Source organism: Orycteropus afer, unplaced genomic scaffold (assembly GCF_000298275.1).
Source record: "Orycteropus afer afer isolate SDZICR_OR568_19922 unplaced genomic scaffold, OryAfe1.0 scaffold00071, whole genome shotgun sequence".
Taxonomy (NCBI): domain Eukaryota; kingdom Metazoa; phylum Chordata; class Mammalia; order Tubulidentata; family Orycteropodidae; genus Orycteropus; species Orycteropus afer.
Window position 1 is genome coordinate 9,257,906 of NW_006921658.1, and position 26,616 is coordinate 9,284,521.

Here is a 26,616-nt window from a genome sequence, read left to right on the forward strand (position 1 = left end):
GACCCCTCCTTGGGTTTCCGAGGCAGTATCACTACGGAAGTAGGATTGCCCAACCTTCCTTCCGAGGAGTGGCTGGTGGGTTTGAACCGCCAGTTGTCTGGTTAGCAGGCAAGTGTCTTACCACTATGCTACCAGAGCTCCCATTAGAGACCATTAGAGAAATGCAAATCAAAACAACTGTGAGATACTGTCTCACCCCAGCATTAATAGCAAAGTTCAACAAGACAGAAAATAACAAATGCTGACGAGAATGTGGAGAGATTAGGACTCTCATACACTGCTGGTGGGACTGTAAATTGATACAACCACTGTGGAAATAGGTGTGGTGATTCCTTTAAAAGCTGGAAAGAAAAATAGCATTTGACCCAGCAATCCTTTACTAGGTATGTATCCTGAAGAAGTGAGAGGCAGGACACAAACCAATATATTTACACCCATGTCTATTGCAGCACTATTCACAATAGCAAAGAGATGGAAGCAACCTAAGTGCCCATGATCTGAAGACTGGATAAAGAAACTGTGATAAATACACACGATGGAATACTATGCAACCCTAAAGAATAATGTAAAGTCTGCAAAACACTGCATAGCATGGATGAACTTGAAGGACATTATGCTGAGTTAAATAAGTTAATCACAGAAGGACAAATACTTTATTAGTCCACTATTGTAAAAATCAAGGAAAGGTTTAGACACAGAAGGAAACTTTCTTTGTTGGTTATCAGGGATGGAAGGGGAGTGGAGGGAAAATTCTTAGGGTAAAATATGTATGTGTGTGTATATGTGTGTGTGTATGTGTGTGTGTGAACCAAAGATTATTGGTGGTTACCAGGTACCAGGGGTAGGACAGAGGGGAAAAGGTGAAGCTTCTGCTTGTGGGGCAATGAATTTATGCTAATGGGGGTGGAATATTTTGGAAAAGGATAGCAATAATGGTGACACAGCATGAAAAATGTCATCAATATCCATGAACTCTAAATGGGGAAGTTTTTACATTGGCAAATGTTGTGTATGCTTTCACTACAATTAAACAACAACAACAAAAAGAATTTATGTCTTTGAATTATGGTGTCAGTGAAGAAGAATATTGAATATACCATGAACTGCTAGAAGAAGGAACAGATCTGTCTTGAAAGAAGTACAGCCAAAATGTTCCTTAGACACAAGGATGGTGAGACTTGGGCTTATGTACTTTAGACATGTTATCTGGAGGGACCAGTTCCTGGAGAAGGACATTATACTTTGTAAAGTTGATGGTCAATAAAAAGAGGAAGACTCTCAATGAGATTGATTGACACAGTGACTGCAACAATGGGCTCAAACATAGCAATGATTGTGTGGATGGTGCAGGACCTGACAGTGTTTCATTTTGTTGTACATAAGGTCAATATGAGTTGGAACTGACTTGATGACACCTTGCAACAACAACAACATTTAGAAAACCGAGAGTAAAGATTTTTAAAAATATATTTTTCAAATTAACAATTTGAATAAAATGTTTTTTAAATTGGTAATGATATTGAAAGAGGGCAGGGTTTTGTATCACACACAAAAAAAACAATAACAAGAATCAATTCACAGTAATGTTGGGAAAAAATATCGAAGAAGAAAAATGGGCTAAACACAGTGAAAGAAAGGAAAGGATTGTTAGTCCTGTCTTATATTTTCTTAAAATTAAATTTCAAGTAAGAAGAAGATAAGAATTGTAAAAGACCAAGAAATAGGCAAAGAGACTCTTTTACTTGTCTGGAGACTTGGGCTTGGGGTTTAGTGGAACCTGGTAAGGGGACTGTTGTTGTTGTTGTTGTTAGGTGCCATCGAGACATCTCCGACTCATAGTGACCCCATGCATAGCAGAACAAAACACCACCCGGTCCTGAGCCAGCTCCATGATCCTTGCTATACTTGAGCCCATCACTGCCACCACCATGTCAATCCATCTCATTGAGGGCCTTCCCCTCTTTCGTCTGCCCTTCACCTTACCAAGCGTGACTTCCTTCTCCAGGGAATGGTCCCTTCTGACAACATGACCAAAGTGGATGAGACAAAGTCTGGCCATTCTTGCCTCCAAGGAGGATTCCAGCTGTACTTCCCCTAGGACAGACCTGTTAGTTCTTTTAGCAGTCCATTGTACTCTCAGCATTCTTTGCCAACACCATAGCTCAAAAGCATCAATTCTTCTTTGGTCTTCCTTATCCATTGTCCAGCTCTCTCATGCATATGAGGCAATTGAAAATACCATAGCTTGTGTCAGGCCCACCTTAGTCCTCAAGGAGACATCTTTGTTCTTCAGCACTTGAAAGGGGTTCTTTGTAGCCGATTTGCCCGGTGCTGTACCTTGTCTGATGTCCTGACTGCTGCTGCCATTGGCATTGATTATGGAACCAAGCATTGTAAAATCTTTGACAATTTTAATCTTTTCTCCATTTTTCATAATACTGCTTATAAGTCCAGTTGTGAGGATTTTTGTTTTCTTTATATTGAGATGTAATCCATACTGCAGACTGTAGTCTTCAATCTTCATCAGAAAGTGCTTCAAGCCATCCTCACTTTCAGCCAGCAAAGTTGTATCATCAGCGTATCACAGGTTGTTAATGATTTTTCCTCCAATCCTGATGCCATATTTTTCTTCACATAGTCCAGCTTCTCAGATTATTTGCTCAACATTACAGATTGAATAAGTATGGGGAAAGGATACAACCCTGACACACTCCCTTCTTGATTTTAAACCATGAAATATGGTTTTGTTTGAATGACAACCTCCTGGTCTATGTACAGGTTCATCATGAGTACAATTAAGTGATCTGGAATTCCCATTCTTCTCAATGTTATCCATAATTTGTTATGATCCATACAGTCAAATGCTTTTGCATAGTCAATAAAACACAAGTAAATATCTTTCTGGTATTCTTTTCTTTGAGCCAAGATCCATCTGACAGCAATGATATCTCTCATTCCACATCCTCTTCTGAAACCTTGCCTATTGGGCCAATGAGTAAGTACTTACTCCCTTATTTACTAAAAAACCAAAACTAAAAAACCTCACTGGCGTCATGTTGACTCCTACTCATAGCAACCCACATTGTGTTTCTGAGGCTACAAATCTCTACAGAAGTAGATTGCCCAATCTTCCTTCCTTGGAGCAGCTGGTGGGTTTGAACCACTGACCTTCTGGTGAGCAGCCAAATGCCTTATCCACTACACCACCAAAGCGCCTTAATAAGTGGTGCTTAATTATCAAGGCAATTGCACAATGAAAGCATATTAAAATGATTACCCTGGTAGTTGTATGCAGGTGGGATTCAGTAAGAATTTTGTAAATATTTCCACTCCTAGAGCAGTAGGAGTGGAAAGAAAAGTCTATGCCTGAACTGTTTGAAAGAATTAATAAAACACTAAATTTTTCAGGAACACATGGGAAGAGCTCAAAAATGAGTTAGTTCTTTGGGATTTTAAGCTTTTGTGAGTGACAAATTGTACCATAACCCTCCATGTTCTAAGAGCCATGAAACTATTTTGTCAGACAGGTAATATGTTTCTTTTTCAGAATTTTGAGCTTGAGGTAACACTGGGAATCCAATATGTGGAGTTTATTATTTGCAAAAGGACTTACTAGGCAAATGGGAAACATTTGAAAACATGGAAAATAATTATAATAGGCATTATTTAAAGAATGATTACTCTATGCCAGACAAGTTTCTAAATGGATCAACTTGTCTCATCCTTGTGAGAATAAGATAGGTGCTATGATTCATCTCCTTTGAAGATGAGTAAACTGGAGCACTGAGAAGTCACACAACTGTCAAACAGCAAGTCAGACTAGCTCCAGAATCCATGTCCATTACCATTATGCTATGGTATTCATGAAAATTAAACTCTTGAGAAAACAACAAGGCATTCATTAATTACTCATTTATTTATTTAATAAACATCTGAGAATATACTCTCTGTTCTATTTACAATGGTAGGCCACAAAGAAGAATAAGATTGGACTCTGTTCTCATGAAACTGGCTCAGAATCTGGTGTGAAACACAGATGTGTGAGAAAATGAAAAATTACCATGCAATGTGGTAAGAGCATGAGGGAGCAGCAGTGAGATCAGCACACAGTCTGGGGTAGCTTTCTGGAGCTCAACTGCTCTGAGCCTTGAATAGTGAGAAGAATTAGACAGGCAAAGAGATGGACTGTAGGAGGGGAATCTAGACAAAACAAGGGCAGGTAGAAAGAGCATAGAGTAGCATAATGTTGGCCTGAGGAGAAATCATTGAGGACCAAACTTAGTGGTCTAACATGAACATCAAGGCAACAGAAAACTACAAAGTATTTTTACAAAGACTTGGATCATTCTGGAAACTGCTGAAGGCCGGACTGCAGGCAGAAAATGACTTGAGGCTGCTCTTTTTTCTAGTTTTCAAATTCATCAAAGCCAAATCATAAAACCTAAGCATTTCACTTTTAAGCATACTGTGCTTTTCATGTCTTCATGGTGGCTATGGATCTGGTACCTCAAAAAGGAAAATATCACAATTGGTCCTCACAGCAACTGTGAGGTTGATATTATTTACATTTTGTAGGTGAATAAACAGGTTCTCAAAGGTTAATCTATCTACAAACACAGCCAGTATGTTGCAAAGATAGATTCAACATGTGTCCTCATGGCTGATTTCAAAATTTGTACCCTGCCATTTATTTATGGATTTTCTTTTAACTTTTTATTGTGACTTGGATGAAATTTTATAAAGCAGATTCATTTTACTTTCAGCAGTTCATACACATTTTGTTTTGTGATGCTGGTTACATTCCCAGCAGCATAACAGCTCTCCTTCCACTTCCTCCTTGTGGTTACCCTTTCCCTATGTCCTTTTTGGCTATGCATCCCTGCCTCCCTACCTTTTTTCCCCTGTACAAGTGCTGCCCTCTGATCTTCCATGGTTGATTGTTCTAAGGAGTGCATCTCCCTGGTGTTGTTTGGCTCATCAGCCTGTCTATTTGGCTGAGAGTTAAGCCATTGGAGTGAGTTCAGTTTCAACCCTGAAGGGTGACTTGGGGCTGTAGTTTTTGGGATTTCACTAATCTCTATCAGACCAGTAAGCCTGATCTTTTTAATGATATTGAGTTTTGTTCCACATTTTTCTCCCACTCTATCTAAGATTGCCAATTTTGATCCCTTTCTGAGTGGTTGGCATTGGTAACTGGATTTCAGGATCATATAGTCTGAGGTTCTCATGGTTCATTATTCCTTTGGACTATTTCTATGCATCTTTGATTTTCTTTACTCTTTGCTTTTGATGAAGAGAAACCAATAGTTGCACCTTAGGTGGCTACTCTGACGCTTTTAAGACCTCCATTGCTACTCACTGAAGTAAGATGTAGAACAATACTCTTGTACTTACCAGTTGAACTTCATGTCCCTCATGACCATGGTTCCTAAGCCTGCAGACTCCGCGACTCATTCTCTCAAGGTACTTAGTTGTGGCTAATAAGTTATCGTAACTTTTCCTCCTGTTAGCTTTAAACTGCATATGAACATTTTTATAGCACATATAAATACATATGGGGGATATCCTCTGTCAAACTTATGTATGGTCATGAGTATATTCCCATTTGTCTATCCATACTTGATCATCTTGCCTTATTTTTAACCAGAAAAAATACTACAAAAGTATTTTTATTTCAGCTTTAAGCAAAAAACAAACCATTAAACTAACAATTAATTATGTACCAGGTACTGAGAATACAATAGTGAATAAGGTAGCCAATATCCCTCCTCTCTAAAAGATCAATATTTTTCTTATGTTTCTCATTTTAAGTACTTACATGTAATAGTAGTTAACAACTGGTGCATGGTATAAGAGTGTATTAACCATGCATACACACATATATCTCTTGGTCACATTCCCTTATGTTAACCACAGTATTTTCAGTGTATAAAGAGAGGATTGTTCCTCGTTAACTTCATAAAATAAAAGTTTATTAGCTTTTGGCCAGTAATTCTTTGTGATGATTTTTCAATTGTACAACACAGTTGGTACTTTTTATGACTTGTTTGCATTTAAAATAAGCCTATAAACTAGAATTGTAAGCAGAGATCCTGAGAAATAGTAACAAACCTATTCTTTCAAAGTTTACTTGTTATTATTATTATTATTAGTTGCCATTGAGCCAATCTGTTGCCAACAGATGGAAAAGTTGCCTGGTCCTGTGTCATCTTCGTGATTGTATGTTGGAGGCCATTGTTGTAACTGTTGTGCCAATCTAATTGAGGATTTCTCTCATTTTTGCTGGCCTTCTACTAAACATGAGTCCTTTTCTAGAGATTAGTCCTTTGTGAAGTCATGTCCAAAGTAAGCATGCTGTCAAAGCTGAAAGCTCCTTAATGACAGCTCTATGTGTTAGGTATTGAATCTGTAGCATGCTCAGTAAATGAATAAGTCTGGGTTTAGAATTCACAATTCAGGAGTCAGACATTCTTAAGTGTAAATCTCAAACCCACCACTAGCTTTGTAAGCTTGGGCAACTCAACCTCTCTATAGTGTCCCTTTTCAAAAGGTCACACAACTAGTATGAATAAATGATTCAAGGTATGAAAAGTGCTTAGCACGGTGCAAGATGTGTGATGAGCATGCATAAATATTAACCACTGTCATGATCGCTTTTGTTATTTTCATGTATTTTGTATTTCTTCCCCCATGTCAGGTTCCCTGACTTCCATGGACAGTCTCTTGTTCTATCACTCCTTTTCTAATTGTTTCAGTATACTCATACCTTGATACATGCTTTGTTGGGTTCACAGACTTCTATGTCCCCTTTCCCTCTGAAGTGCTCCTAGTCATATTCTGACACTTTCATTTTGATTTTTTTGTTGACCCATTTTCTATCATTAATTTTCAGTGTTGAACTAGTTCTGTTTCTTTCTTTTGAGATTAATTTTTCCTGATGTTAGCTAATTTTGGCAATAAATATGCTATTGTTGGCATGTGCTATCCAATCATTTTCAACTCATAGAGACCCGATAGGATGGACTAGAATTGCCCTACAGGGATTCCCAAGCTGTAATCTTTAAAGAACAGACTGCCAGGTCTTTTTTTCCTGTTTAGCCACTGATTTGAACAACCAACCTTCGCTGACAGTTTGATTAGCAGGTGAACATTTAACCACTGCATGACCAGAGCTCCATATAGATATCCTAAGTCATAAATTTAATATCAGCTTAAAGAAATTTAAGCCACTTACATGTAGGTAATGGTGAATGTGATGCTGTTCTGTTTAATTTTCATTCATCAGAAATTTGGCAAAAGCTTATGACATTGCACGGCTACTGATGGAAACAATCTCAGTTTCCAATAGAGTATTTTCTAATTTCCACAAAGAAGGTTGTTTCAATCTCTGATAAATTCAGAATTAACATCAATTTAATTATTGAGTATGTGAAAAACTAGATCCAACCACTCATTTTTGTTAATTCTTCTGTTGTTATGTGCCGTCGAGTTGGACCCGACTCATAGTGATCCCTCCTTGGGTTTCTGAGGCAGTATCACTACAGAAGTAGATTACCCCATCTTCTAGCTTAAAAATTCCCTTTAAGATCTGACTACCACTCTAGATTACATTAGAAGCATGTAATCTAGAAAAGTTCATTTAATTTTTTTCTAAACTCTTTGGAACTAACTTTTCTTTTCAATTTAATATATTGAATGTTACATATTTACAATGCAACATAGCATATAATCTCACAAAGAAACACATCTTTCCCTTCCCCATTCTATTCTGCAAATACACACACACACACACACACACACACAAAACTGTCATGATAAATCCCCTGTAGGATCATGGGGTAAAACATTCCAGTACCATAATAATGAAACACTTTATGTGTGGGAGAAGAATGATAGAAATAACAACTGTGCCACATCAGACCTCATTAAAGTCAATGAACTGCAACTGAGTTATTTGTAGTCTTGAGCAGTTTATGTTGAATATTCTACTACATTTGTTATCTAAATATTAAAAACAGTAATAAAGGCAACTTCTCATTTGCTGGAACTCCATTTCTGGGAATAAAGCATCTACATAAAACCCAGAAAATATTTCATTGCCCTTGGTTTGGAAATCTCTTTTATTGTTTAACTGTAGTAATGTTCCAGTCTATTCTCGTGAGAGTCTCTACTTGTCTCATAAACATTGCTATTTTCCCCTAGTTTTAAAATTTATAAATATCAGTTAATTGTTGGATAATGTTTAAATGCTTCATTTAAACCTAGCACCAGGTAGAATTGAACTTACATTGAGATAATTAGGGAGAATACCTAGAAGGCAATAATGGTTTATTGGTCCCTCTCCACAACGAATGGGACCTCGACTGATTTAAAAATAATTTTAATGATCATCTAATGTTGAGAATTAGATTCACCACAATTCTGGTTTAAGTCACCAGTATTTGTTTAAATCATTTTAGTAACAATTGTTACATTTCTACTTTATTTAAAATTGGAAAAATATAGAAATAGATAAAACAAGATCCCTGCTCTCAATGTATTTCATTAGAAAGAATAAAACACATTCTCTGCCATAGGACGTGTCATAGTTACTTAGGAACACTTCTAATGAAAAGTGTATTCTGCAATGGCAAGCCCATTTTCTTTTAAACTTCCTTGGCTACTACTCCAAGGAAGTATTACATTTTACGTCTAAACCAAGGAGCTCTGGTAGCATACTGCCTAAGGCACTTGACTGCTAACCAGAAGGCTGGCGGTTCAAACCCACCAGCCACTCCTTGAAAGGAAGGCTGGGCAATCTACTTCCGTAGTGATACTGCCTCGGAAACCCAAGGAGGGGTCACTATGAGTTGGGTTCGACATAACGTAACATGCAAGGAGTTGGTTTAGGCACTTAATGTACACACTGTTAATGTGCCCTCAACAAGAAGGATTGACACAGTGGCTGCAAAAGTGGGCTCAAGCATAGCAAGGATTGGGAGGATGGTGCAGGACTGAGCAGTGTCTCATTCTGTTGTACACGGGGTCGCTATAAGTTGGAATTGACTAACAACAACAACAATGAAGGGAGTTTATATTTTATCTTTCTGTACCTCTCATGAGTTAATTTGTTTTTTCCTCATTCAGTGAACACAGTTTCTTCAATACTTCAATCCTGTAGGTTTCATAAGTTTTACATGGAATTGTCAAAAGTTTCCTGGTTTAAAAGCTAGAAAATAAACATATCTATAAAATTATTTGATTTTTAAAATCCCCTGTTAAGAATTTGACAAAACAACTCTAATAAATTTAGGGGACCAGTACATAATAAATATTTATAACCTTGTTAAAATTTTGAGATGGCCTGGTTAGGATGAAAAGAAAAATTCAGAAATTTCATGTTTATTGTTTATAACTAAAATATAGTGAGCAATTTTATAAACAGAAGCTATTTATGTTTTATATTAGTCTATGATTATGTAAGAATAGAGCCCCAGAAACATTTGTGCCTTGTGTTTTAACTTTTTTTGTTCAAAAAGAAAAGAAATATTCTCCAACTTTTCAATTTAACTTAACTGCCTTTAAAATATGGTGTATCTGAAAAATAGTCTGTAGTACTAATTATAGAACTTAGCAATTTTGAACTTATTACTTATTTTGATTAACTCTCTTTTATAAACTAACATTCTACTGAATGTTAGTTAGAAACTTGAAGATATTTGAAACAAAAACAAACATATAAAAGATACTTAAAAGCAAATAAACCAATGTTAGCTATAGTAGAGTACATAGTGATTAACAAAACCTTGAACAATAGGTCACCTAAATAAAAAAATTATTTATTTTAAAACTTAAATTGGTGTGAACAATGTTGGCCCATATCAAATAGCTCATAGACAGTATCCTTTTAAAGGTTTATTGAGTGATAAGCCTTGTTCTAGTTGCTAGGGATAAACCCAAACCAAACCCACCACCAATGAGTCAATTCAGACTCATAGTGACACCATAGACAGAGTAGAACTGCTCCACAGGGTTTCCAAGGCAGTAAATCTTTATGGAAGCAAACTGACTAATATTTCTCCCATGGAGAAACTGGTGGGTTCAAACCACTGACCTTTTGGTTACTAGCTGAATGCCTTGTCCACTGCCCCATCAGAGCTCTCTGTCACTAGGAATATAAGGAGGAACAAGAGAGACCCTACTGTTAAGAGCTTATAGTCTAGTAGCAGATTGTGGCAAGTAATAATAATATATCTACCTAAGTAGGAGCTCTGGTGGCACAGTGCCTAAGGCATCTGACTGCTACCTAGAAGGTTGGTGGTTCAAACCCACCAGGCACTCTGTGGAAGCAAGAGTGAGCGATCTATTTCCATAAGGATTTACCACCTCTGAAACCCAACAAGGGTCTCTATGAGTTGGAATTGACTCAATGGCAGTGGGCTTGGTTTTTTTGGTATCTGCCTAAGTTGCCATGTTATAAACATATGAGACAGGCAATTGATAAAATTAAAAAGTTTGAAAGTTTGTGTTGTATTCAGCCTGTAAGTTTTCTCATCTGTAACTAATGAGAGGGAGTTTGGTGAGTCAAAGGACCCCGAGTTTGGAATCAGGAGGTTAATATTTACTCTGTGACTTTGGCCAGGCTGTTTCACCTCTCCGGGCTTCAGTTTTACATTTGGAGAAATTAGATTCACTGATTTGTAAACTTGTCTTAGCCTATGAACTATTACTTCAAATGTTTGCAATCCATTACAATCAATTAGAGCTACTTTGGCAGTCCAGATATGAAGCACAGTATGAAATCCTTTGGGTTGTAGAATCTCCTGGTTATGTTGTATTATAATTTTATGAGTATGGAGAGAATAAATTTTAGTTAATATTCTACTTCTACTAGACATTTGCTGTGTAAGCCTTTTAATTCTAATTGTGGAATGAAAGGCTTTGGTCCATGTTGAAAGAATTTCAGGCATTAAGCAAGCAAGCAGGTGGGAGGACTTTGGGGAAGGCTCTGAAATTTATCTGTGCCTACTTGGAAAGTTAATCCAGAAGATCTGAAGGTAAACCTGGTTTAGTATTCTGAAAGAAGCTGGAGAGTGGTTCAGAAAGATGATACACTGTCTCCTCTGTGCCCAGACAGGTTACCCCCTCAAGAGGCAGCTGTAGGTGTTGGGAACCTATTCCTGGGATTGGCTAGGCTGGAGGACATCCTCACTTTGCAAACATTTCTCCACCAGACCTCCCGATTTTAGTGCATGTTTGCCCAGAAGGGCTTCTCCTTCTTCCAGCTGCTTCTCAGTTTCCCTCCCTCTCACAGGTTCAGTCTCCTCTGCTCCTCCCTTTATCATAACATCTCCAAATATCTTGCCTCCAAAAATTTGGATAAGAGTATTTATTATTTTAATAGTTGCTGTTGTTTGAGGTATTTTATGATTCTTTCTCTCTTGTCCTTAAAGAATCCCTGTACCTCTGAAGATGAAACTTCTGACCAACAAATGGCAGTTTTTTCTTAAAATACATCACATTTTTAGAAGTCTCACTATATTTATTGGAGAATATGACAGTGACATAGTACAGTAACATAGCAATATTAATGAAAAATGCTTTCATTTAACATATGGATGTAGAACTTCACAGTTTTGTCATCACCATCATCATATAAATATGGCATTACAGGAGCTCTGGTGGCATAGTGCCTAAGGTATTTGACTGCTAACCAGAAGGCTGGTGGTTCAAACCCACCAGCCAGTCCTTGGAAGGAAGGTGGGCAATCTACTTCCTTAGTGATAACCACTTTGGAAAGCCAAGGAGGGGTCACTATGTGATGGATTTGACTCGATGGCAATGAGTTTGTTGTTGTTGTTTAGTTAGTATTATTAATCCTGATATTTTAGCATATTAAAATCAAAGGTTAATTGGAAGTTGCCTTAATTCACACACTAGTGAAAACTTACAGGTCTTTTAACTTTGTAACTATGTGCTTTTCATTGTACTAAATTGCCTCTCTAAATCTAATAATTAAAGGTTGATCACTAACAATATTACTCACACACATATTCAGCTTTTCTGATCAAATACCCAAATGTATTACAATCATTATTGACAAAATATTAACAAAAATATAAATAAAGCAAAGGATGAGCTAATATTTATGGAGCATATTTTATATGCCTTTATGTATATACATGGCTTACCTTCTTCATGGAAATTCATTCAGGGATTAATTCTCTAATGACCCATGTTCAAGGATATGCCTCTTGTGCTAGAAGGCTGCATTTCTCTCTATTCTTAGGCCTTTATGACAACACACATAAGCACACTGACCCTTTCTTTTGCTTTCTATCTACTTATGATACCAGCTGGCCAAAAAGCAGAGACCTCTGGTGATGATGTTGTTAAAGCATTGGGCTGCAGTTTGAACCCACTAGTGGCTCTGCAGGGAAAAGATGAGCTAGTCTGCTTCCATAAAGATTTACAGCCTTGGAGACCCTATGGGACAGTTCTACTCTGTCCTATATGGTTACTATGCATCACAGTCGACTAAATAGCAGTGGGTTTTGTTTTGTTTTTTGGCCAAAAAGGAGAGTCCCTGGGTGGTGCAAATACTTAATGTGCTTGGCTACTAACTGAAAGAGTGGAGGTTCCAGTCTACCCAGGGGTACTTTGGAAGAGAGGCCTGGTGACCTCCATCTGAAAAATCAGCCACTGAAAACTCTGTGGAGCACAGTTCTCATCTGACACACTTGGACTCATCAGGAGATGGCAACTTGAGGTCAAACAGCAGGCAGTGCCAGAAATGTAAGCTGAAATGGAAAGCAAGGGGCAAGACAAAACAAAAAACCAAGCCAATCATGAATCCTGTAACGTTTCTTTAACGTTTCCCATGTGTTTAATTATAAATGTTTATTACAAGTAAAAATACTCCTCGGAAGGAAGGTGGGGCAATCCTACTTCCGTAGTGATACTGCCTCGGAAACCCAAGGAGGGGTCGCTATGAGTCGGGGCCAACTCGACGGCACATAACAACAACAACAACAACAACAAGTAAAAATGTTTTTAAAATACAAATAGAAATCCCTGTGAAAATCCCTTCTCAGAGTTCTCAGATACGTTTTAAGGGAAGTAATTAAATGAATTAGAAGAGAGAAAGGAATAGTACGCTCTATTATATTGTTTTAAAACAATTCTGCTTAGGAGAAAATTTATGGTTGGATAAGTTGATGCCAGCACTTCTGAGACATATTGTGCTTGTGCACTACCACTGTTACCTACTGAATTTCCTTCACTGCTCAGAGTTTGTCAGCAAGTTTGAGTCTTGATGGAAAAAGGTATGTAGTTCCTACTCACTACATGTGAAATGAAGGCATGTGTTAGGACAATCACAGGTTCCACTGTCTTCTATAACTCAATTTTCTCAAGATTGCTCTGTCATGAGCACCATCATACATCTAGCAAACAAGATCTGAAGCAGTATCTTTTCATTCATCCCAGTTCTTGTCTGTCTTCACAGGTGGCCAACTTCTCCTCTTAGCTTCTGTTCCTTTCTCCAATCCCATTATCATTAATTCATTGGAACACATCATCACCTTACTTCTTTGTTACTGCAACTATTCCTATCTGGCTCCTTCTTCTCTTTCATTCTTTCCTTTTAGTCCAACCTTGAAATCGTGGCCAGACTAATTTTTTTTAAATTCTAACTTTGTACCATTCCTCTGCTCAAAAACTTTCCTGGACATCCTGTTATCTCTCAGATAATGGCTAAACTTTTCTTCTTGTCTTTCAAAAGCTGTTAATAATTTGAGTCTGTTTTACCTTTCTCTCCATATTTTCAAGGTCTTCCAAAAAGCATACATGCAACTTCTATCATGTAAGTCATCTCTGTGCCATGTAAAGCCACCATGCCCATTTCTAGTTTTACATAGAATCCTTTCTTTGATATATTTTTCTGTATAGAAAGCCCACTCTTTGCCCCTCTCATCTAAACCCAACCCTGGCCAAGTTTCATGTCCTATACCAGCTTTATGTGCCACTTCAGTATTCATTGATCTTCTTTTGTGACATTTGTAACTTTATAATCAATATTGCTTGCTTAATTGAATTATATTTTTTTGTGGTTTGGTAAAAAAAAAAAATAGTTTTTTTTACTTTAAAAATAATAAAGTATTACTTAGTATTTCAAATCATTTATCAATTACATGAACTATTATGATTAAAATGAAACCAAACAAATATTTTTGTATTTTCTACTTTTAAGAGAGATATAAGAGGATATAGGTTAAGAGGTACCTTGTTCTAGGTGAAAATCCAAATAATATAGTCTTATATCTGGAAAGGAAGACCCACTGGGTCGGTGATGAGATCATACTAGGAATTCCTGGGAATGACTGAGGGTCCTTGGCAACAGCATTTACCATGTTATCCATCATCATAGATGAGTAAGGGCTTCCCTAGTGAAGTTGCTCCAGGGTCAGATCAGAGACCAGGCATTATTCCAGACACCTCTAATAACCCCTAGTGACCAATGTGAGCCCATATATAGGCATATATTTACTTCTAAGAACATATTTAACCTCATAAAAGAGACTTATCACAGGTGGGTACATCATTAGTGAGAAACAGAATATTCCAACAGAATTAGTAGTGGGCCAAAAGAGCCAGCTTGGTTTAAGAGATCTTGCTGTGACTAGATTTGATGACTTGAGTTCCATAGGGTTTTCATGTCTGTGATCTTTCAAAAGCAGATCAACAGGCCTTTCTTTCAAGGAGCCTGCATGGGTTTGAAGTTCCAAATGCTTAACTGTTTGTTCCTCCCAGGGACTATAAAAGAGCTAGCATGGCTTAAGAGACCTTGCTGTGATGAGACTTGATGATCTTGACCTGTCTGCTGTTACGTTTATATTTACTGGTCTTTGAACCATTGTTATTATGGTTGTACTAATTTCCATCTCAGACTGTCTTCATTCTCTTTCAAGCAGAGCTCTTTCTGAACAATGAGCAGTACCAGTTGTCATGAATTTTCCAATCATGAAGAGCAATCTGGTTTCATAGACTCCTTCTGTTTTCTATAATTCATTCTTCATTTTGTGAATTCTGCTTGTAAGTTTTTACTTCTTCAGTTGCTGATAGCTTCTGCTTTTCTCTTCCCATTCTTATTCTTCTTGAACCAGTTTCTTTTGCAGAGTCATGTCTTTATGTTGACGGAATGCAATGAGAATTACTGCAACAATGCTCCAGTCAAATTCAGTGAATAAGATTTATGTTCTGCTTCTATATTTGTTCTTACAGCTCATGTCTGGCTGACACTTCATCACTCAGTGTGCAGTAGAAGTGGTCACTATCTTTTTCAACTATTGTTAACGTCGGTTTTGTCTGGGAAACATCTATCATTTATCTTTTCTGATTTTTCATTGTCTCACTCTGGTGATCTGCCAGCTGACCATTGCCAAATTCATCCCATTCATTATAGTTTTTATTATGCTTTGTCCTTAGTTTCAGAAGCAAAATTAAATTGTCCCATCTGCACAGTAGACTTACTCAAAACTTCAATTTTATTCTCTTTGTAACCAAGATTTTATCTATGTCTTTCTGTGAGCTTTGTATAAATTATTAGTTCACAGAGCTCAATATATTACTCACTCCAGTCTTCTGTTTCCAAAAGTAATTATAGCATGCATTTCCTAAATCTAGCGTTTTCCTTTCAAATCCAATTCATGTCTTCTCATCACTTATTTAGCTTTATATTTTTTTTAAATATTGTGAATGTCTTTGTAAAACTTTGTTATATTCAATAGATTTTTGCCATGCCAGTTATCTTTTTAGGTTCCTTACATTCTGTTCTTCCTCTATTCCAAATATAACAGATTTTCCACAGCACTTAATTAATTTATTTAAACCTGATTGGATTTGGAAGGCAGACATGCTCAAAAAGATTCTTATTTCTTTAAAATATATCATTGCTTTTTTTTTGATTACTTCTTCATAATCTGACATCTTTAATTAATTTTTAAAAGTTTACTTTGAATTATTTTAAAATTTTTGTTTTATCTATTGTTTTTACTTGATAAATTCTACAATTAAAAGGAATAATCTTTAAGAGGAAAAGGGCAAATCAACAAATTGCCAACAAGCAATTAAAAATTCTGGGCTTCTATGACATGTCATAAGGAATCCAGGTGGAACAATCATTAAGAGCTAGGCAGCTAACTGAAGGTTGGTGGTTTGTGCCTACTCAGTGGCTCTGCAGGAGAAAGTTGTGGTGATCTACTTCTGTAAAGCTCACAGCCGAGAAAACCCTATGGGACAGTTCTATTCTGTCACATGGGTTGCTGTGAGTCAGAATAGACTCAGCTGCACCCAACAACAATATAGCGTGTCATGAAAACCAAGACCAGGCCTTTCTAATATTTTTGTTTCAGGGGACATAGTAGTCAGTCTAAGTAACTTCCATAAATTTTCCCTCTGGTAATTTTTAATAGTTTCTCTTTTCTTCAAATATTCATAAGTTTCTTCTCCTATAGGTTTGTTTAAATGTGAATGATTTTCACTTTCCATTTGAAGTTCAAGTTCAATGTAAATAAAGACTCCCATGTTCAATTCTAGAAATGTCTCATCTGTGTCTCGACAATAGGTTCTCTACCATTCCACCATTCTTTTCTTTTGGATTCTCTAGTTGGTAAAAGTCAAATAATGACTCATTCTCTCTTTCTCTTTAAATACATAAATAAAGGAATAATTTGTATTCTGTCTCTCTGGGCTGCATTCTGTATCTTGCAGCTCATTAATTCTCTCTTCAACAACATCCAGACTAGCTTTTAATTGATTTACTTATTTATTATTTCAATGGGTATATTTTTCGTTTTCAGGATTTCTGAAGAATTTTGTTTTAAACACACTTATTCTTTTATCCTGTTTTTATTTAAAATCCATTGCTCTTTAGTAGAAGTTGCTTCTTCATTCATCTCTTAGAGCATAATTAACATATTGATCATTGTCAGATGGATTCTTAAAATAATTAACCTGGAAATAATTCCTGATTGTATTTTTGATGTTATTTGCTGACTTTCTTGGCATTAGATTTCTTCACGTATTTCGGAGTAAGAGGGATCCTTTTGGTAGTTCTCTTTCTCTTTGTATCTTTCTTTTTCTGTGCTCATCTTTTCTTATCAAGCCATTTTACCTTTGTGTTTACCTTATCTCCTAGCTTCCTAGACAAGATTAGTCTTAAATGTCCAGGTTTTTGTCAGGGATATCATAAAATCAGACATCAAGCTAGCAAAATCTTCCTTCATTCTCTGATTTAGAGATTATGTTTATCTTCTTTTAGTCTTTAAGCCATAGACCTAGGTGATGGTCAGCAATAGTTGTTTTTTTTTTTTTCCCCCTCAGCTTCTCTTGAGCATTTTTCAGCTCCAGAAATAAGTCTGACTTGGGTTAGAGGATTTATGAGTATCATTCAGAAATAGAACTGGCTACCATTTCTAATTCTAGAATTAGATACCAGCAGGCTTACAGTTTTATCCCTGCTCTCCATTTTGTAGTTTGGGTCTGTGGAGATGTTCATCTTTTTTTGAATGCAAATATGCCTAATGTGTTTTTCCTTTTTTATAATTAATCGTGTTTTGAACGAAAAGAACACATCAGCGCCATCTTGATAACATGCTATTTTTTTTCATGTGTGTTATTTTAATCTTTCCAAATTCTTTGCCTCTTGAGGGCAGATGTATATCTTATACATGTTCTACAATCCCTACTTTGAGGACCATAGGCATGTTCAGGATATAATAGTTACTCAATACTTCCTACTTTTAGTGATTTTTGAAATAAGAGAAAACCTGGTTCCTAACCTTAAAGATATTGTGTACATCAGAATATGTGAATAAGTGTATGTGTGGGTGGGTGGGTGCAGATGCTCACACATTTGAGTGTGTATATAAATATATATTTTTCATATTTATTAGAGTCTTAAGGAGGCCTGATCACACAATGGTCAAGCACTGGGCTGCTAATCAAAAGGATGGCAGTTCAAACCTACCAGCCACTCTGTGGGAGAAAGATACAGAAGTCTACTTCTGTAAAGATTTACAGCCTTGGAAACCCTATGAGACAGTTCTACTCTGACCTATAGGGTGACTTTGAGGGGGAACAGACTTGACAGGAATGCATATTAGGATCCCACTGGGTTTATTTTTAATCCTAAAGGGCTTTACTTACCTATTATTTATACAATTCTCTGTTTGCTCCCAATCTGGCCAAGAATGCTTTGAATATGAGCAAAATCTCCCTTTATTCCAGAATCAGAAAAGAAATCTGAAATTTCTAATGGCAGGTTTAGAGCCTACTACAAAACTGCTGCTTAAAATACTTTTAATTGATTTTACTGCATGAATGTTTTTTAACCTCTTACAAAACACAGATGGCCAGGCTTATTCTGTGTAAGGGTTCAATGGGAAACTAACTGTCCCACTAATGTTTTTGTTTCTGATGATAGTGTTTCCATGTAGAAGCCAGGATCACATTCAGAGTTTGGTGGATGCTAAGGACTATAATGCCTGTGTCTTGAACTTTCTGGAGTTTGGATGTTATCAGTCTTACTTCATAGCTCATTCTTAAAAACAAGACAGTTCTCTATTTTCCTTGGCATTTTTCTCCCAGGAAATATTATAAGACCTCAGTTCTTGTTGTGGGCTAATTATTCTCTTCTGTTTTCCTCAGCCATAATTTAGTGGGAACTATTCCTACTCAAGGAAATGAGGACAGAAATTATATAACTGAGAATAATGACTTGAAATCCATGAATGTCTAGAATCTTGTGCTAAGTCTGATAAATACTGGCTTGGTGGTCTTTACAGGCAATTCACTAAAAAAAATTGTTTTTTTACTCTACTTTTTAAATAGGATCATCATAAAGGCTAAATAGTTCTTGAAAGACAATAATTGGTTTTGTTTTGTTGTTAGTTGCCCTTATATTGATTCTGATTCATGCCCCCTGTAAAATAATGAGACTCATGAGTACTCTATAAACACTTTCCAATGAAAAGGGTTGTAATTTAAATTCAGGTGGTTCTTGATAAGAGATTCCAACATATTAAAATTGACCTTTAATAAAATTAAAAAATTTGTGAAAATTACTTCCATTACTGATATCTGCATGCTAACTAAATACTTTCAGGAGAACATAATGGACTGGATTGCAGAGAACCTATGTTGTTGTTGTTGTGAGGTGATATTGATTCTGACTCATAGTGACCTTATGTACAAAGCAACGCAATATTACCCAGTCCTGTGCCACCCTCACAATCATTGCTATGTTTGAGCCCATTGTTGCAGCCACTGAGCCAGTCCATCTTGCTGAGGGTCTTCCTCTTTTTCACTGACTCTCTACTTTATCAAACATGCTGTCTTTCTCCAGACACCGTCCCTCATGATAACACATCCAAACTATGTGAGATGAAGTCTCACCATACTCGCTTCTCAGGAACATTCTGGCTGTACTTATTCCAAAATAATTTTGTTTGTTCTTCTAGCAGTTCATGGTATATTCATTATTTTCACCAACACCATCATTCATAGGCATCAATTCTTACTCAGCCTTCCTTATTCATTGTCCAGCTTTGGTATACGTATGAGACAATTGAAAATACCATGTCTTGGGTTAGGTGTGCCTTAGTCCTCAAAGTGGTATCTTTGTTTATTAACACTGTAAAGAGATCTTTTGCAGCACACATTCCCAGTGCAATATGGTGTCTGATTTCTCGATGCTGAGGCCATGGGTGTTGTTTGCAAATCCAAGTAAAATGAAGTCTTCGACAACTTCCATCTTTTCTCCATTTATCATGATATCTCTTACTGGTCCAGTTGTGAGGATTTTTGTTTTCTTCATGTTGGGGTGTAATCTACACTGAGCTTCGTCAGTAAGTGCTTCAAGTTCTCTTCACGTTCAGCAAGCATGTTATGTCATCTATATATCGCAGGTTGTAAATGAGTCTTTCTCCAATCCCCATGCTGTGTTCTTCTTCATATAATACAGTTTCTTGAAATATTTGCTCACCATACAGATTGAATAAGTGTAGTGAAAGGATATGACCCTGACCTTTCCTGATTCTAAATCATGCAGTATCCCCTTGTGCTGTTTGAGTGACTGTCTCCTGGTCTGTGTACATGTTCTGCATGAGCACTTAAGTATTCTGGAATTCCCATTCTTCACAATGTTACCTATAATTTGTTTTGATCCACACAGTGGATCATATTTAGTGCTTTGGATTATATTTAGTACTTTCAGTTATTAATAGATGAAATCTTCTGAAAATACTTTTTCTTAAGAAATAAGAAATCTCTGTACCATCAACTTGCTTAGCAAAACTTTCCTTTATTGATGATATCCAAGCAAGATGAACAAAATTTCTGAATATTTCATGTTATTTTGTAGCACTGGCTGACTATACATCCAGAACAGCTTTATAATTATTAAATGAAGCTGAAACTCATGCTGAAATATCACAGACAATGCTGCCCTGTCAAATATTTGGTTCCTTTCTTGAAGTTAGTAGTTAAAAACAGTTGTAAAATATATACAGATTATTCACTAGCCATTTTGGAACCAGAAAAGAAAAGTTAAACCACACTCAAAAAATTATTCTTTGTATTTCAGGCCCTCCAGGGAAACGAGGTAAGAGGGGCCGAAGAGGAGAATCTGGTAAGTCTCTCTTTCAGCTGCTATGTGTCATTCATGTTCTAGTTAGGTTCCCGCATCTGTTCCTCTTAATTAATTATTGTTTTGTATTGTGTAGATCTCACAGGACTGTGTGTTTGTCTGTGTATGTCTCTGTGTGCATGTGTTTGAATCTTCTCTGCTAGACTCCAAAGTTTTTTCTTTAAATCTTTTTATTTCCAGCAAACTATAGGAATTAAAAATTTGTACAATATTGTTAATTGCATTTTATAATCATTGACACCCAATTTGGTTTATTTACTGTGTTGAGTCAATTTTGTCCTTCCTGTGAACAGTGGAAGCTTTCTTAGCTGCACACAGTATGGTGGCAACATGGTGCTTCCATCTCCATAGGTGGTCGGTAAATGTCTATAGGTTCTTTGCAAAAACATCTGTACTGGGGCACTGGGCTACATTTCTTGGAAAGCTATATTATTATTTTATCCAACTGGCACAGCTTTGTCATGCTTTTACTCTTATTCTTTTCAAAATTGGGGAATTTTTATTCCTCTTGTATAGCCATAGAATTTTAGTGAAGACAGGAGTCTTAGCAATCAGTCTAGCATTTTCATTTTGTAGTTAAGAATCAAATGGAGGCCCAGGGCAGTCAGATGATTCAGCCAAGGCCATGCAGCTTTTTGTTAGCAAGACTTGAAACCAAACCAATTGTCCTGACTCCCATTTCACTGAAGTTTTGCTTTCAGGCCAAATCCCTACATGCAAAGTGAAGCAAAAGTAAGATTTGTTGTTATGTACTGTCGAGTCAGACCCAACTCATAGTGACCCCTCCTTGGGTTTCCGAGGCAGTATCACTACAGAAGTAGATTGAAAAGTAAGATTAGGGGGAAAAAAAAAAAAAGAAAGAAAAAATTGGAACTGAAATATTCAAATAAGTGAGTTCACCTATTATTTTAGGAAGTCTATTACTCTGAAAATGCAGATGACCATGTGAAGTCTTACCAAGCCATTTATCCTTCCTTGTAAGATAAGAAGAAGGTAATTGAGAGACAGAGAGCCCTGGTGGCACAATGTTTAATTGCTTGGCTGCTAACTGAAAGGTTGGCAGTTCAAACTCTATGAGAGCAAAGCAGCCCCAAAAGAGAAAGACCTGGTGACCTGCTTCCATGAAGATTGCAGCCAATGAAATTCTATGGGGCAGTTCTACTCTGTCACTTGGGGTTGTTATGAATTGACTTGATGGCACATAACAACAATAATAACAATAAGAGAAGAGGAAAGTTTGAATCTAGAGTGCTGAGAAATGTTCTTTTCCTGTATTTTTCTCTAAGAATATCAGTATTAAAAACAATCAATTGCTAGATGTTGAAATGATGGACACACTTACCTATCTTGAGTAGCAGACAGCAGATTAATGTTCTTGGCCCCTTTTCCTCTTTTCTTTTGAAAAAATGTCAAAGTGAAAGGAGGTTATGAAAATTCTTTAATTTGGACCGTGTAGGAACTTCATTCCTTCAAGGGTATTCTTAAAAGTTGTCTTTTCCATGAACTTTCATGGAATTTAAATAATTGGAACATATATAGGTATCAGTTCATGAAATGTGAATTTTTATAATAAGGATGCTTGATAAATTTGTTTTGAGGAAAAAAGAATAATAAAACACTAGTGGAGTCAGGTACTCAATGAATTATTCTTTGTATCAAAAGAAATAATGTGGATTGAAAAAAAAGTGAGAATATTTTGTATATGCAAAGTTTCAAGGAAAATATAAAAGTCCATGTTCAACTACATGTGTGTTGAGAACTGATGTTTATAATTGTGTATATAATGTATGAAAAATTAAAATCCTCTTAGGTTTTGTCTGTATTTTGATGAGAATATATCATTTCAAAGAAACTCATATAAATTTTAGGACTTAAGTCATTAATATATTGACAATATTGTTGAATGGATAATATTCTCTTAACACCTAATGAGTACATGTCTCATCTGACTATTTTAATAATCTCAAGAGAGTATATATTAATTCTCCATAACTAGTCTATCATAAATGAACAAAGATTTTCCTCATTCATGTTTTACCTAAGTTTTTAGGTATATAAATTAGATGATATTCCCTTAACATATGTTAAGTAATTAATAGACAAATGTCATGGCATCTGAAGATTCCTTGAAATTTTATGTGATATTTTGTGTGCATGTATAAATATTCATTTTCTGAAGTTTCAAAGAGATCCATAATCCAAAAAAAAAAAAAATTAAGAATCATTGAATTCCAAATGACCTCCATGTCCCTTGTTTTGTGCTGATGATTATGCTGATTTAATCTTAATATTTCCATATTCACTAATTAATCTTTCCCTTTTTGTCCCTCTCTCTTCCTCCCACCTACCATAGGTCCTCCTGTAAGTATATTTGCTGCATTTTGGGTCTTCTCCATTAATCAGGATCACGTATGTTAAAGCTTTGTTAAAATATCAAAATATAATTTACATTTCAATTACAAAAATATTGCTGGCCTTTTAACAGTTACCAAGTGGGGAAGCTGAACATTGCTTGGGAAATTATTTTGTAAGCACACTATTGTGATAATATGATATGCATATGTCAATTTAAGAAAACACTTAATTTTTGATAAGATTATTCTCAGGGCCTCTTGGAGAGTAACTTACCAAGCTCCTGATTTTAAACGCTTTTCCTGGAATTCTGAGGTTTCTTTTGCAAGCAAATCTCCAAGCTATTTCACACTTCTTTTTTCATCTGTTTAAATTTGTGTCTGAAATATTTGCATTTGCCAGTCCACCAAATGTAAAGGGCAACATGATCATGGAAATGATATCCCCTGTGGGCTTGATCCAGTACTCCTTCCTTAGGCAACATTCCCTTTGAAGTCTGTTGGAGTTTTGCCCGCATAAAGAGTAAGAGATGGAGCCCTTGGAGAGTTCCACTTTCTTTTTTCTTTCCTTGGGTAGGTCATAGCTGCAGCATTCCATTCTGCTTTGTGCTCACAGGAACAGATTATCTTGTCAGCTTTGAGTTTGATATGTTTTGAGTAATATCCTGAGTATCTGTTGTCTGACCCCAGTGTTTATACTGTGCGCTATGCATTTACGGTAGCAATGATCATTGGCCTTGAGATATTTTCTTATCCCAAATAGCCAGTTTGCCCCAGGGTTCACAGACTCCACACTAGCAACTTACCTAGCAGGCCAGCAAGGTCCAGGGAGAGAGGTTTAGCATGTACTCGCTTACTTTATTCAGAGGAAGCATTGGCTTCCAAATATCTTTTGCAGCCTTCCTGCCACATTTGAGGATGGAACATAAATCATGTTAGAAATGACTCTCCTTCTGAAACTGACTTTCAGCTCTTGCTTAATGCTAGGCAGATGGCACGCCCCAGGTCTAAGAGCCTTTACTCTTTGGCTTCATGTTTAAATCTCTTTCTTTAACTAGAAGCAAACTACTACTACCCAGAGGAAACTCCTGAGATTATAACTAGGCTAGAATGTTCAAGGCCTCTTTTCATAGATATAAGTATTTGGCATGCCAGGAAATAGTTAAATCCCTTCTCTGCCTTATATAGCGACTTTCAGGTTTCTATTATTTCCTCTTTGATCCCTCACAAATTCAGGCAGTCATATAGCTCTTACTTTTTTAGGAGAAATCTTTTAGTCCAGATTCTTTACCTAAAGATTTAAATTGTTCTTCCGTTTCTTATTACGGAAGCTCTGGTGGTGTAGTGATTAAGGCATTTGACTGCTAACTAAAATGTCGGTGGTTCGAACCCAGAAGAAAGATGAGGCAATCTGCTTCCATAAAGATTTACAGCCTTGGAAACCCAGTGGGGGTTGCTATGAGTCGGAATCGACTCAATGGCAGTAAGTTTGGTTTTTGGTTTCTTGTTATAGAAAAGGAAAACAGAACTAGTATTTACTAAGGCCCTAGTACATGGCAGACATTATTCTAGATGCTTTACACGCATCATTTCATTTTGTTCTTCCAACAACCCTCTGATGTTACTATTCCCATTTTCCATTGAGGAAACTGAGCTCAGAGAGGTTAATTGCCAAAGGTTGCCAGGTGGAGTGCTTGAGAAGTTGGAATTCAATTAGATATGTCTGATTTAAAATCCTTTCTGCTTACCAAATTTTTCCCTATTCCTTATGAATTAGTGTGATAACATGGATCATTGTTATGCAAGTTTGGCAGGCCATACATCATATTCCTTGATATAAATGAATGCATAAAATAAAAGCATGACCTAAAATGTAAAATGGTTATTCTTTAAAACAGGTATTAATGCTGCCCAACCCAACAGCTTCTTGAAGAAGTTACAATGCATTTAACAAAGGGTAGCAATTTCAAAAAATAAAATTAATCATGAGTTTTCATATTGAAAGGAAAAATCTCAAGTTGCTCACATTTGATAGAACAGAAAATCATTGATTGTGAAAAAAAGGAACAAAAACCATATTGATTATGCTATATTTACTAATACATCGGAGTCTTACTCTAATACTTAGAATCCAGTATCTGAGCAGCCCTTTTGGATGAAATACCATCTAATGAAATCTTAAACTTTTAATGTCTAAATTCCCATATATTGTTTGCAAGAAATATCTGCTTTCTTTTAAATTTTGCCTTAATGTGATGGTCTTATGGAAGATTTCTATTATATTTCTTGCATTCTGAATAAAAACTTATGAAGAGTGGCATTATCATGAGTAGATAGATTTATCAACAATATATTACACATAGGCAATATCTGACTATTGACAATTTTAATTTCTAGTGACAGTTCTTTTCCTATTTTTAGCATAATTTTAATTGTATGTATACATTTTCTTTCTACTTCTCTTCAAGAATGGAAATTGTTTTTAGCAATTTTACTTGCAGAAAATTTTATTTTTCCAAAATTATATATATTTTAAAAAAATATATTAATCTCCACAAATGAAGATATGGATAGAATATCAAAGCATATGTTGCCATATTAACTGCAAATGCCCTTGTCTCCATTCTTTAAACTAAGTATAAAACACAAATTCAGTCTGAGAAGTTAAATAATCTTGCCTCTGGTGAGCAGTCCTTGACACAGAACCTCAAGAACTTCCTTCTAACCCTGAGCTTCTGTGGTGCTGTGATTTCATATGTACAGAAAGATCATAGGATGCAACCTGGTGTCCTGAAGTGTATTTCCACCTCATTCACTTCCACTGTGTTATGGAATGTGCTCCAGTAGTGTACACGACGGCATCAGGGCAGTCATTAAAATAAATACGCAATGAAAAGACTGGTTGGCCCAGGGGATAATGGCAGATCTCATTGTCACTGACCGTTGCATTTTTTTCATTGTTTCCCTTAAGTAATGAAAGGGATTTGAAAGAAAGATTTGAAATGAAATCTCTACTTAATGAGAAAGTTTAATCTAGGAACCTTTACATTTATGTCTTCATTTGATAGAGATTTAAAAAACTTGGATATATTACACTAGACTTACGTGTGACTGTTTCTTTTTGTCAGTAGACCCCATATATTAATTTACTCTTTAGGAAGCTGCTCAGCTTTATTATTCAGCCTTAACCATTTTGACAAAAAGATATTGCCACCATAGGCATCTCAGCCATAAAAGGTGGCAACAGAACAATTTTATGATAATATATATAATTTATTTTATGTGAATATTAGATATTCTGTTTTTAGTTTTCTTTCTCATAAGGGTAATATGTATTGAAAAATTGCTGTAAAGGGCTCCATGTGAACATTTTGTGTGTATTTGCCGGAATGATTTACTTAACCATTATGTTACCTGAATCCGGATGGCATGCAATTGTACCTTCTATTTTTAGATATTTTACAAATACATATACTCATGTTCTAATAAGAAGCAAAAAGTTTGATAAAAATGTACAAAATGATTTCAGAGTCTTCAAATGTAGCCAATTTAGTACCTATTTTTGACTTTTCTTTTTTT

At 36.1% G+C, this 26,616-nt stretch overlaps 1 protein-coding gene across 1 annotated transcript in view; it reads left to right on the top strand.

Moving 5' to 3' along the window:
• Positions 1-26,616, top strand: part of COL25A1 (collagen type XXV alpha 1 chain) — a 783,871-nt gene that overhangs the window by 372,802 nt on the left and 384,453 nt on the right. Inside the window, exons 3-4 of the mRNA XM_007940758.2 lie at positions 20,624-20,668; positions 23,040-23,047. Of these exons, the coding sequence (XP_007938949.2) occupies positions 20,624-20,668; positions 23,040-23,047 (53 nt within the window). The remainder of the gene's footprint in view (positions 1-20,623; positions 20,669-23,039; positions 23,048-26,616) is intronic.